The following is a 14312-nucleotide window of genomic DNA, read 5'->3' on the forward strand; positions in this document are numbered from 1 at the left end:
AAGTGTTCACTGAAGTGTTATTTACAATAACCAAATCACAATAAAAACTTTAAAAAAAAAAAAAAAAAAGGAACCTATTTTATTATTCACCACTTATATGCCTAGAAATTGTAGACAAAAATGATGAAAAGTTTGAATCTCCATCAGCCTTGAATTGCTTAATTTGGCCTCATTTCTCACTGCTTAGCTTATCTATTAATTACTGCCTTGATTTAGTTAAATAACAAAAACATGAAAACTGAGGTAAAATATATTCTTACCCCATAATTCGAGATTATCAAAATGTTGTTTCTAAGTCATTGTCATCACAACTGTGTTGTTGTTGTTAGCTGAGTCACAGCATCCCTATATACAACAAAATGAAACAATACTGGGTCCTGCACCACTCTCATCACTGTTGTTATGACTGAACTACTATTGCAGTAATTGTGTCAATCTGTCTAACTAAGGGTCTTCCTCTTTTTCCCTGTCCCTCTACTTTTTAAAATATGATGATCTTTTCCAGGGACAGGTCCTATTAATAACATGTGCAAAGTATGAGAGACAAAGTCTCACTATCATTGCTTCTAAGGAGAAATCTGATTCTACTTCCAAAACAGCTTTGTTCATTTGTCTGGAAGTCCATGTTACATTCAATATTGTTTGTCAACACCATAATTCAAATGTATGAATTCTTCTATGGTCTTCCTTATTTATTGTTCAGCTTTATCATGGCTTGGATTGGGTCCACCATAGTCCTCAAAGTGATAGCTTTGCTATTTAACACTTTAAAGAGGCCTTTTGCAGATTTGCCCAATGCAATATATCCTTTGATTTCATTTCTTGTCTGCTCCTTCCATGAGAGCTGACTGTGCATACAAGTAAAATGAAACCCTTAACAACTTCAAAAAAACCCCAAACAACAAATGTTGTTGTTAAGTGCTGTTGAGTTGGTTCCAACCCATAAAGACCCTGTATAGGGTTTCCGAGGAGCAAGTGGTAAGCATGAACCACTGACTTTGCAGTTGAAACTGACTTTGCAGTATATCACATTAACCCACAGCACCACACCAGGACTCCTTGGTGCTGGCAAAATTGAAAATCTATTTATAGAAAAATGAAACAAGACCTATATCATATCATATACAAAAAATGACCTCAATGTAGATCAAAGACCTAAATGTAAAACCTAGAATTACAATGAAAAAATAGTGACAAACATAGGAGCGCTAATACATGGCATAAATACTCTATCAAACATAACTGAAAACACACAAACAGAAGACAGAAATGCTCATGAGCATTAGCCATTGTTGTGGTTAAGTGCCGTCAAGTCAGTTCTGACTCATAGTCACCCTGTATAGGTTTTCTGAAGAGCAGCTGGTGCATTTGAACTGCTGACCTTGTGGTTCAAACCTATCTTGCAGTCCAGTGCTTATTCTATAGCGCCACACCAGGACCCCATTAGCCATTAGAGAAATGCAAATCAAAACAACAATTAGATATCATCTTACTCCAACATTAATAGCAAAGTTCTCAAAAACAGCATATGCTGGCAAGGGTTTGGAAAGACTGGAACCCTCCTACACTGCTGGTGGGACTGTAAAATGGTGCAATCACTGTGGAAAACGGTATGGCGCTTTCTCAAAAGTTGGAAACAGAAATACCATATGACCCAACAATCCCTCTACTTGACATAATCTCCTCAATAAATAAGAGCTGTGACACAACTAGATACATGCACACTGGTGTTCACTGTAGCACTATGAACAATAGCAAAAAGATGGAGAGAGCCTAAATGCCCATAAACAGAAGACTGGCTAAAGAAAACAAAAATCCTCACAACTGGACTAATAGATAACATCATGATAAATAAAGAAAAGGTTGAAGTTGTCAAAGACTTCATTTTGCTTGAATCCACAGTCAACACTTAAGGAAGGAGCACTCAAAAAATCAAATAACATATTGCATTAGGCTAATCTGCTGCATATGAACTCTTTATAAAGTGTTCAACAGCAAAGATGTCACTTTGAAGATTAACAAGATGTGCCTGATCCAAGCCATGGTATTTTCATTTGCCTCATACTCATGTGACAATTGGACAGTGAATATGGAAGACTGTAGAAGAATTTATGCATTTGAATTATAATGTTGGTAAAGAGTATTAAAAGTACCATGGACGGCCAGAAGAACAAACAAATCTGTCTTGGAAGAAGCACAACCAGAATGCTCATTAAAAGCATGGCAAGACTCCATCTCTCATTCTTTGCACATATTGTCAGAAGGGACCAGTCCCTGGAGAAGGACATCATGCTTGGGAAAGTGGAAGGTCTATGATACAGAACAAGACCACCAAAGAGATGGATTGACACATTGGTAGCAACATGGGCTCAAATATACCAACAATCGTGAGGATGGCACAGGACCAGGCAATGTTTTACTCTGTTAAGCAGAGGTCTCTGTAAGTCAGAACCAACTAGTCGGCACCTAACAAGAAGATGGAGGATATGTTATTTCTGTTTAATAAAGGTTTCTATGATTTTGTAGCGTTTTTTACTTACCTTCATGTCATTGTTGTTGTTGTTAAGTGCCACTGAGTCAGTTCCAATTCTCAGTGATCCTGTATAAGGTTTCCAAGGAGCAGCTGGTAAGCCTCAACTGCCTACCTCGCAGTTCAAACCAACCTTGCAGTCCAGAGCATTAACCTGCAGTGCCACACTTACCTTCATAGATGGGATCAAATTCACAATAACAACTCAGATTAGCTAGGAACCTTAGGGAGCAGTGAGTTGATGTTAATAGAAGAAGAATAACTCCAAAAAGGAAGGTGAAGATGGATGCACAACTGTAAGAATGTAATCAATGTCACTGAGTTCTACAGGTACAAACTACTGAATTGGTTTATGTTCTACTGTGTATACTGTTAACAGCAACAAATAAATGTGTTAAAAATTTTAAGTGACATATTAACTTTTTTTAAAAAGGCTCATAAGGGCCTCCATATTTAACTTCCTTAATTTCCACAAAGGCACAGCTGAGATTCAATCAAGTTTTAAAGACAGCCTAAAAACCAATAATCCACCTCAGTATGACTTGAAGAGAAATTCATATCAAAGTCAAAAAAATATTTGATTTCTTACCTCCTGCTCCTTCCAAAATGCCCCGGACTACTGCCTGAACACCACACGGTTTCATTAACCTTTCAGAGAGCAGCTGTCCACAAAGACGCCGAAGCCAAGCTGGGGCCCGAGACCCAAATTGTGTCTTCCCATCTGTGCAAGACTACAAAAAAAGAAAGGGAATGAGAGGAATTCTTCAAAGAAACAGAATATGTGGAAATTTTGTTTTATTTTGTTTTTGATAATGCTGAGTCATGGAGTCACACTGACAAATTCTGGGAGTCCTAATGTAGCGATGCACAATAAAGCACTGGATTGCACGGTTCGTTTGAACCAGAAGCTTGGTGGTTCAAGCTCACCAGCTGCTCCTCCGAAATCCTATACAGGGTCGCTGTAAGTAGGAAATTGACTCAATAGCACTTAACAGTAACAACAAATACAGACTTCAGAGTCCTGGCTTAGCAATGTAGGATAAGCACTTGACTGCTAACTGCAACATTGGTGGTTCAAACCCACCAGCTACTCCTTGGAAACCCTACACAAATCATTATGAGTCAGAGCCAACTCAAAAGCACTTAATGACAACATACAGACTTCAAATAGCAATACTTTCAAAGAATATTTATTCTTTAAAACGCTCTCTCATTTACAAAAATTTCTTGAACATTATTTTTTTCAGTATCACTTTTAAGAAAGTAGAAATATCTCAGGAAATATCCCTGTGAAATTTTAAACTCATTAATGAACAAACACATCAGGAATAAAATACAGACTTTGGGAGTTAATCTAACCAATCTCTGAATCCAGTCCTTCCAAATCAACTCTAGCTTCCAAAGGAGATTCTTACGAACAACATTCACTGCTAAGAGGACCGTTTACTACAGGGAGGGAACACTTTGCCTTTGCCTTTGCCTCCATGGTTCCAGCTACTCTGATTTCTTTTGACCTAGAATGCAAGAAAGAATTCGATTTCTTTAGGTGACTTCTCCAGGGGCCACTATGAACAAAACAGACTTGATGGCCCTAATTTTAGGTTAGAACATTAACCATACCATTGTTAAATCACTGCAGCTAACTATATGATCATCAGTGATGTTGTCTTTTGTTGTAAAGTGATATCAAGTTGGTTCCAATTCATAGCAACCCTCTATAGTATTTAAATTACCAACCTTGTGGTTAGCAGTCCAGTGCTTATCCTTGGCACCACACCAGGGGCCAAGAATTAGTGACGGTGGTGACTGTGTGCCACCGAGTCAATTCTGACTCATAGCAACTCTGTATAGGGAAGCTGTAAATCTTTACGGGAGCAGAAAGCCTCATCTTTTAACCACGGAATGACTGGTAGATTCGAACGGCTGACCTTGTAGTTAGGAACCAAGTTCATAACTCATTATGCTACCAGGGCTCTTCAGAATTAGTGACAGAAACATTTAATCCTAACTAGTCTGCCCTGACTCTTTCATTTAAGGAGAATTAATAATTACCATTTACTGAGAGCATAATGATGAGGAGGCACTAGGCTAAGTTCTTCCCACATAATTGCAGAAGGAACTTGTAAGGAAGACTGTATTATTATCCCCATTCTGAAGGTAAGAAAACTGAGGAAATGTAAATCATACGAAAGCACACAGGTGTGCACAGCCTCACAGTCTTTGCTCTCTACTATACTCTTATCATGCATTTAGTTTAATCTGGCAAACTGTGGACTCACTCAGAGAAGTGTGAAGCTACAGTAAGTAGTATTCTAGGCAGGATTCTTCAACTCACAGCATCCTCCTAGACTTCAATTAGGAGAGATTTTTGCAGTTGGCGTCAGCCTGGTCATTGCTTCTGACTCATAGACAATTCCTTTGGCCCTTCACTCTTTGGTCACTTAGATTTATAACTAAAATTTAGGTGCAAAATGTAAACAGATAATTCCACCTACATTATAAAATTAACTAACTCTAGATAAATAACTGTTTTTAAGGAAGAAAGCAAGAGACACTTATGCCTCGTAGAAAATAGAGCATTGTTTTTCAAACAAAAGAAGAGAGAATAGTCTCAATAAATATTCTAGTTTTCATTTTCTGATTTGAAATACACCTCAGGAACCCTATGGGACAACTCTGTCCTACAGGATCACTATGAGTCAGAATCAGCACAGGGCACTGAGTGAAAGTTAACTTCCTGGGAGAAGAAGAGAGCACATCACATGTTATTGTTAATAATTCACCCACAAGAGTTCCCGGGCCTGAATACCTGGGGAGGTCCTCCCTGGAGGATAAGTAATTCCCGGACTGCTAATGGTTGATACACTTGATCCAAGATGTTTTTCAAGGTCCCCCTACATAGAGCTCTTTCTTCTTCCTTTAAAACCTGAAAGAATATATAGTTGGATTTAGTGGAATGCAAACCAAGCAAGCAGTCATTAGGTTATTGGTGTTGTTAAGTGGTTATCAAGTTGGTTCCCACTCATAGTGACCTGTCTAGGATTTCCAAGGAGTGGCTGGTGGGTTTGAACTAACAACCTTGTGGTTAGCAGTCCAGTGCTTATCCTATAGCACCACACCAGGACCATTAGAAGGTAATGCTTTGCAATATTATATAAAGATACTTGTGAGGGAGGAGCAAGGAATGCTTCTTTCCTCTCTGGATCCCTTCTCCATGGAAAAAGCTGTACTACTGCAACACCCCTGGCCCTTTCCATCCCCGCACACACTCCACTTCTGGACAGAGATGTAATTTGTCTTACTGGTAAGTTTGGAAAACACTTACTTATTGGCACGTTTGGGCATACACAGCTCAGTTGTTTCTCTTCTCTTTGGGAGTGAGCATACCTTCTCTTCCACTCCTTGCTGAGCATTTTACAGGCACATCCCCCCTTTTCCAAAACCCACTTCAAAGAAGTAGATTCCACCTCATGGTGACCCTATCACTCCTTCAAACTGAGTGAGTAGTAAGTCTAATTATGAGTGCCATTTGTCTCTTTATGCAAGTAGCACCTTCCAACTCTGCCTTTAGAATTATAGAGGTGACATTTTGATTTCTCACCTCTTATTCTATTAACTGGAGTCCTGGTGTGGTGCTGTGGTTTAATGCATTGGCAGTTCAAACTCACCAGTCACTCCTCAGAATCCATAGACAAGGTCGCTATATGTCAGAACCAACTCCACATCACTTAATAACACTAATAGTATTAACTGTCTTTTAATTGATTCAGAACTTGGGTAAAGAAGAGAGGGCTACCATTTATTGGGGCCTCCAGAGCCACACAGTACTGTCCCTGTTTGGTCATTACTAACCTCAGAGTCAGGCAGTCAGGGTCCTGCCCACTACCATTTAGCAAATTACAATACTGATGCTGCTTAAAGCAGTAGCAATTGGTGGGACTCTGTCAAACTTCTTCATGTACACCCAGCTTGTACTTCCTTCTGTCACCTTCTCCCATGTTATTTCCCTTTTCTTTTCTCTTTCCTGCCTGGAGCACTGCTTAGATCCAGTAACTGTAATAAGTAACTGTTAATCCAGATTCCCTTATGGCAGATAAGTGTAGGCAGTAGGCACTGGTGAAATTGCCAGAGCTCTGCTCTACTTAACATAAAGGCACATGTTTATAAATATAGTCAAGAGAGTGAATAGAAAGGGAGCAAGCAGGACGTTGTAGAGGAAAGTGACAGAGAACTGGAGTGTGTAGGCAATAGGAAAGCAGGCTGCAGTCATTAAGGACGTATCCTGCATAAGAGATGCCCTGAACCATGACTCACTTATACCTTAGAGCATCTTCTAATAACAATGCACACTGAGTTTTGCAGTGTATAAGGTGCTTTATAGACTTGATCTTATTTTATCCTCCCAATAACTTAATGAAGGAGGTATGAACAGTTTGGTAATTATTTTTGATGGGCAATTTAGGATCCCTGGTGGCACAGTGGGTTAAGCACTGTGCTGCTATGTGAAAGGTTGGTGGTTTGAACCCACGAGCTGCTCTGCAGGAGAAAGATGAGGCGCTTTACTTCCATATGATTTATAGGCTCGGAAACCAGGGAGCAGTCCTACTCTATCCTATAGGGGCACTACGAATCGGAATGAACTCCATGGCCGTGGGATGGGACCGGGGACTAGCCTGGGCATTTTTACACACATCATCCTTAATCTTCACAACCACCATCCAAGGCAGATATACAGTTTATAAAAGAGAAACAATGGCTCAAAGAAACAGTCTGGAAGAATTGTTTCACAAACTGACAACAAGAGGTGGGTGGAAGGGACTCTCTAGGCATGCAAAGGACTAGCATCTAACAAATGAAAGCCCTTTGGCCCCTGAAAAGATCCATGTGTCCACTGGATAAGGCCTTGGCATTCAATACAGAGTCCAGGACTTTCTATCAGCCGTTTTCTAATGATTCAAGAATTCTTTCTTCTAACAACACAAATATATATACATATTCACACACATACACTCTCCATGTACCTTACCTCATCCAAAGGTTTTACTGCCTTTCTTTTGGTTGGACAAAATCCCAGTTGGCACAGTCCTGCTGCAATATCTCCAAAATGGCGACAGAAAATCAAGTTCCCAAGAGATGTATGCTGAGCAACATTTAAAAGGACCCTGCAGCTGGTGTACAGTCTTCGGGCTGCATCAGGGGCAACATCGAGACATACCACGTCTTGAACAACAGCACCAAAATCAGTCCTGTATCTCAAAGGGACTCCAACACCAGGAATGAGATAGGGGCAGACACCTAAGGTGACTACAAATTGCAAAACTGACTGGACAGTCTTCTGCTGTGAGATACTAAGTGTATCAGGGCTCAGGGCAGGAGCAACCTCTGGAGTCCTCGGGTTGGGTTTACCTGGATTGAAATCAGCTGTAAGGTGGATCATAGTTTCCTTTAAACACAGAAGCAACAACAAGGTTTGAGAGGTAAAACTCCAAGTGATATCCATAGAGTTTTGTGGACATTCTGCCTTTTTAGCAATTTCATCTCTCAAGAGTTTCAATTGTTTCCAGTGAGGATCCTTCAGAAACTTGTCCTCCAAAGCAGACAGGTTTGATTTTAAAGTAGCCAACAAGACATCATGTTTTGTGATCTGTAGTGAACTTGAGCCCGATCCTTTTAAGAAAACAAGGAGATTATATTTATGGGAAACAAATTGTACTTCCTTATGTGTGAAAAGCCTCGCCCACTCCAGTTCATCCTCTGAGGCCTAGCTTAGAAATTAGTGCCACTTTGGAAGGCCTTCCCCAGTCATGCCAATCCAGCCTAAACAGAAGTTAAGATAACCTTTCCTGCCCTGCCACAGCACTTTGGATGTAATTACAAGTGTACTTAACACATGACTTATACTTCATTTTATTGATTTCTATACTTGTGTATGCTTTGTGGGAAGAGGCCATGTCTCATTTATCTAACATTATGACCAGAAAATTTTTAACAGAATATTTACCAAAGATTCCTGCACTTGAACTGCTCTAAGTGCTGGCGGTACAACACTGAACAACACAAAGTCCTTTCCCTCATGGAATTTACACTTCAGTGAGGGAGATTACAAACTATAGACAGAGGATTCAAAGCAATTTCATTATCTCCTCCCAAAAGGGCTGCTTTCAGTTTTTCCCAACATTTCCTAAAATGGTCTTTTCTGCCCTCTGCTGGTAATGGAATCCTCATGCACTCTCAACAGCAACTGATTTAGTTGAGTGCTTGCTCTTTTTAAAAAACTTTTTATTGTGAATTGAGTAAAAGTTTACAGAGCAGATCATGAGTTTTACATTCAACAGCTCATACATTTTATTTCATTTCAATGCCTGCCATCCCCTCAGTGTACCATCAATTTATCCCACGTCCTCCCTGTAATTCTTGTTTGCATTCCACCTTTTCCAAAAGTTTGACCATTCTGTGGCAAGCATACCTTACCACTGTTGCTGTGCCCACTATACACTTATCTACTGGATGGCTGAAAATTAAGCCACATGAGTTCAGATGCAGACCTGAAGGGTGACCAAAGGCCATAGTCTCAGGGTTCCTCCAGTCTCATCTGACCAGTAAGCCTGGTCCTTTTTTTATGATTTTGGACTACGCTCTCAAATTTCTTGGTTTCTGGGACAAACACTTTCCTTCTACCTCAATGTCCATTTCTTTAATGTCTCCTCTGCTCCTTTTCCTCTAGCAGACATCTACTTTCTCCAGGTTTGGTCCTGGACCCTATACTCTCAGATGATCCTATCAGGCACAACTACTGCTATGGCGTCTATTCCAACTCATAGCAACCCGATAGGACAGAGTTGAATTGCTCCTTAGGGTTTCTGAGACTATAAATCTATACAGGAGGAGACAACTTCATCTTTGGTGCACTAATGGGTTCAAACTGACCATCGTTAGCAGCCCAGTGTGTAATCTTGTGGTGAGCAGCCTAGTGTGTAACCTACTACGCCAATGGAGCTCTTTATCAGGTCTTTATAAATCATCTCTAAACTAACAACTCCCAAATTTGTATCTCCAGTTTATATCTACCCATGTAAGTTACACACAAGGAACTCTGGTAGCATAGTGGTTGTGAATCGGGCTGTGAACCGCAAGGTCAGCTGCTCCGTGGGAGAAAGATGAGGCTTTCTGCTCCCGTAAAGATTTACAGCCTCAGAAACCCCAAACAGGGTCGCTATGGGTCAGAACTGACTCGGTGGCACTTAACAACAACAACAAGAAGTTACACACATATTTCCAGTGCTACTTGACATGTCCACCTGAATGTTTCTTGTTGGACACTGTTGAGTCTATTTCAATTCACAGTGACACTATATGAGTATTTCCACCTACAACTGCTCCATAAGGTTTCCTAAGCTGTACTCTTGGCACAGGACCGGGCAGTGTTTCATTTATTGTCCGTAAGGTCGCTATGAGTTGGAACTAACTAGATAGCACCTAACAACCACAATCTTTATGGAAGCACATTTCCAGTCCTTTTCTCTTGAAGAGCAACTGGTGGGCTCAAACCACCACCAACCTCCTAGTTATCCACTTAGTGTTTAGCCATTGTGCCACCAAGGTGCCTTTCTTAGGTATCTAACTCAACGTATTTATTTCTATACTTGTGTATGCTTTGTGGGAAGAGACCATGTCTCATTTATCTAACATTATGACCAGAAAATTTTTAACAGAATATTTACCAAAGAAGATGCCTCCTACTCCCTGCTACAATCCAACCTAGTTACTTAACCCAGTCTTTTCCATCTCTTTTATCTCCCTATTCTAATCCATTACCAAGCCTTGTCTACTCTGCTTCCAATGTTGTTGTTGTTAAGTCCCGTGAAGTCTGTTTGACTCATAGTGACCCTGCACAGGGCTTCCGAGGCTGTACATCTTTATGGGAGCAGAATACCTCAACTTTCTCCTGCGGAACCGCTGGTAGTTTCGAACTACTGACCTTGTGGTTGGCAACTCAACTCGTAACCACTACACTACCAGAGCTCCTTCTGCTTCCAATAGTATTTCTCAAATTCATCCATTTTCTTACCACCATAATAATCTTTGTCTAAGCCATTATCATGTTTAAACTGAACCACTGGCACACTGCAATAACTTCCTAACTGGTTTCCCTGCTCATACTTTTTCTACACACAAAAAAAAATTTTTTTTTTTAATCCTACTTTCCATATACCAGCAAAAGGTATTTCTTAATACTTAAAACAGATTTCTTTACCAGGGTGTAAAGCTCCTCATGATTTAGTTCCAGATACCTTGCCAGCCGTGTCTCATTCTACTCATTATCTGGTTTTCTACATTTCAGTCACATGGGCCTCTTTTCAGTACTTCACACAAGCCAGATTCATGTCCAACTCAGGACGCCATTATATCTTCTCCAGGGACTGCTCTTCTAGGTCTTAACATAGCTCAATCCTAGAGATCTCAGTGGTTTTTAATAAACATTCAAAAGAATGCACAAAAGAAAAATGTACAATTTCAGTGAATTATCACAAAGGAACTGAAGGCATTACCAGTTCCCAGAGGCCCCTCTATTTGTCCTTCAGATTATTATCTCCATTCTCTCTACCAAAGGTAACTACCAAAATGATTTTTACAAGAATCACTTTTTTGGTTTTTCGTTTAACACTTACTTATAACATGTGTTCTTAACTATAGTTTTTGCCTGCTTTTGAACTTTACGTAAATGAAATCATACACATCTGTTCTGTTGCTTGGATTCTTCTGCTTAATATGATGTTAGTGAGATCCATCCACATTGTTGTATGTAACTGCAACCTCTTTGTTTTCATTGCTGTATAGCACTCCAGTGAATTTATTTATATCAGAGTTTATATACTTACCACACAAATTATTTTATGTATGCAATCCATTGTTGATTGTTTCTCATACGGCGCTATTACAAGTAATGTCTATTTCCCATTATTGTACACGTGTCTTGGAGGAAATGTGCACACTTTTTTATGTGTATAGCTATTAAGCATGGAAATGTTTGTTCACAGGGTATCTAAATGTCTCAGTTTAAATATTATCTCCTCAAACGAAGACTTCCATGACAAATCTAAAAGCCACCCCCACTTTCCTATAACAACACCCAATTTCTCTTCTCCATAGCACACAATCAGTCATTCTTTTATTCTTGCCTATTTCCCTTATTCATTAGAGTTTAAACTTCATGAAGATAGGAACCATGACTCTTTTGTTTGATGAGTGCTTTGCACGGTACATGGTATAAAGTAGGCACCAACTGAACTAAAGGGGTAATCAATAAATAACTGCTAGAATTGCCATCAAATCAGCACTCGCATAAATAACAACTATACACTCCAGATACCTGAAAGTGATAAAAGGACAAAATTAGCAAAAACTGGAGAAGGGAAAAAAATTGCAATGAGCAAGTTTCCTGCTTTTCCTTGTCTTTTAGCCTGAGGCTAGGCCTTGTGGTTATTAAGTGCCATTAAGTCAGCTCTGACTCATAGCAACCCTATATAGGGCTTCAAGGAGCGGTTGGTGGGTTTGAATCACCCACCTTGTGGTTAGCAGTCTGGTGCTTATCCAACAGCACCACACCAGGACTCAATAAAAACTAAAATTCTAATAGGAACTTACTGCCTTGAAGAAACAAAGGAGTTCTATATAGTGCTGTTGGATAAGCACCGGACTGCTAACCACAAGGTTGATAGTTCACACCCACCAGCCACTCCTTGGAAACCTATGAGTTTCCAAGTTCAGTATTAACAGCAACAAGATATAACAAGTGGAACATAAAAAGGAAATCCCAGAAGAGAGAGAGTTGTTAACCTAAAGGCTGGATTTCGAGTCCGCCCAAACACACCTCACAAGATCATCTGGCACTTACTTTAGAAAAAAATCAACCACTGAAAACATTACAGAACATAATTCAACTGTGACACACAAGAGGTCGCAGTGCATCAGAAACAGGGTTGTTAAGTCCTGTCCAATAGGTTCTGACTCACAGTAACCTTGTATAGGGTTTCTGAGGAGTGGCTGGTGGGTATGAACCACTGACCTTGTGGTTAGCAGTCCAGTGCTTATGCTACAGCACCACACCAGGACTCCTGGTACTGGAGGGAAATGGCGCTGGGGGATGAGGGCTAAGAGCTGAGGGATTTCCTTTCAGGAGTAACTGAAAATGTTAAAAAATAAAATAAAAAAAAAAATTGTGGCAATGACAAATGCAGAACTGCGTAGATCGAGTGAAAGCCACAGAACTGTATACTTTTAATGGGTGAATTAAAAAGTATGTGAATTATGGTTCAATAAAGCTGGTGGGGAAAATCAAATTGGCAGGAATATGAAAATCTGTGGGGTAGATAAGTTACTTGCACAAGGGATAAAGCTTTTAAAGTGATCTCTTCCAAGGCTATATTGGGAAGAGCTTGTCAATTCACCACCACACCACACACAAACACACACACAGTACTGGTCAGAGTAAATCTCCCCCAGGACTTTAAATCTTTAAATAGGTCCCCAAGCTCAGCTTCAACTTCACTGCTTCCTAGTGTCTTCAGGTGGACTCCGTGGCATTTGGAACAAATCTCAAATATCCACGTTAGAGCCTACGCCCTCAAGAGGTCTGTTATTAAGTGCCACTGCGTCTGTTCCGACTCATAAAGACTCTGTAGAGAGAGGGTTTCTGAGGAGCGGCTGGGGAGTTTAAACCGACGACCTTATGGTTCAACCCGACCCTGTGGTCCAGTGCTTTATCCTACACCGCCACACCAGGACCCCCAAGAGGCAGGAGACGTCAATTTATTTATCACAAGCCCACCCTTTCTGAACCTGTTTCCTCAGAGTGCTTTGAGGACTGAAGTTACTAGTAACCCACGACGCTTAGTACAGCGCCTGCCTACACAAGACGAGAGTGTTAAAGAGATGCTGGCTGGCAGTATTATTCAACGGATCCCTTCCCTTCCTTGAATTCCGTTTTCCTCAAGACTAAAATGAAGCTGGCCAGCAAACACCTCCAAGCCCCCAAGTGCGCGGAGGGGCAGCCTCAGGGCCGAGGGTCCCGGGGAGGCCTGAGGAGAGCGTTGCTGTGGTAGTCAGGGCAGCCCTGTAAAACCAGCGGCCCTGAGAGTCCCGGGTCCAGCCCGATGCCGAGATCCGTCCCCTCACCTCCGGGGCTTAGCAGCAGCTTCAGCGCCTCCAAAATCCGCTCCAGACTGCAGGTCTCCAGAGCCCCGCCGCCCACAGTCTGTTCCCGGGCCGCCATGAATGGAGTGGAACGCGCCACCTGCGAGTGCCTCACGTGTCTCCACGACCCGGCACCGCCGCCATATTGAATGTGGCAAAGCCGGCGCGGAGTATGTATGCACCAGGGGCGGGGCCCGCAGCGCGGGGCGTGCTCGAACGGGAGACGCCCCTTTTCTTGTTTTATCCAGTACCTTTTGTTGTTGTTGTTGTTATATTCTGTGGAGTCCGTTCTGACTCATAGCGACCCTGTACAGGGTTTCCGAGGCTGTAAATCTTTACGGGAGCAGAAAGCCTCATCTTTCTCCCGCACACAACAATAATGAAGAAGGAGTCGTGGTGTGGCGCTGTAGGTTAATGCGCTGGATTGCAAAGTCGGTTTGAACCACAAGGTCTACGGTTCAAGCTCACCAGCCGCTCCTTGGAAACACTATACAGGGTCACTATCGGTCGCAACCGACTCGACTTCACTTAACAACAACAACATAACGAATAAAGGAGTCCAGGTGTGATGCTGTGGGTTAATGCACTG

The 14312-nt window shown here is 41.3% G+C and overlaps 1 protein-coding gene across 1 annotated transcript in view; it reads right to left on the bottom strand.

The window, feature by feature from the left end:
• Positions 1-13806, bottom strand: part of TANGO6 (transport and golgi organization 6 homolog (Drosophila)) — a 242816-nt gene extending 229010 nt beyond the window's left edge. Inside the window, exons 1-4 of the mRNA XM_006860217.1 lie at positions 13706-13806; positions 7557-8197; positions 5340-5456; positions 3120-3261 (exon numbers count right to left, since the gene is read on the bottom strand). Coding sequence (XP_006860279.1) covers positions 3120-3261; positions 5340-5456; positions 7557-8197; positions 13706-13802 — 997 coding nt within the window. The 5' untranslated portion in view covers positions 13803-13806. The remainder of the gene's footprint in view (positions 1-3119; positions 3262-5339; positions 5457-7556; positions 8198-13705) is intronic.
• Positions 13807-14312: the final 506 nt, after the last annotated feature.

This window comes from Chrysochloris asiatica, unplaced genomic scaffold (assembly GCF_000296735.1).
Source record: "Chrysochloris asiatica unplaced genomic scaffold, ChrAsi1.0 scaffold00037, whole genome shotgun sequence".
Taxonomy (NCBI): domain Eukaryota; kingdom Metazoa; phylum Chordata; class Mammalia; order Afrosoricida; family Chrysochloridae; genus Chrysochloris; species Chrysochloris asiatica.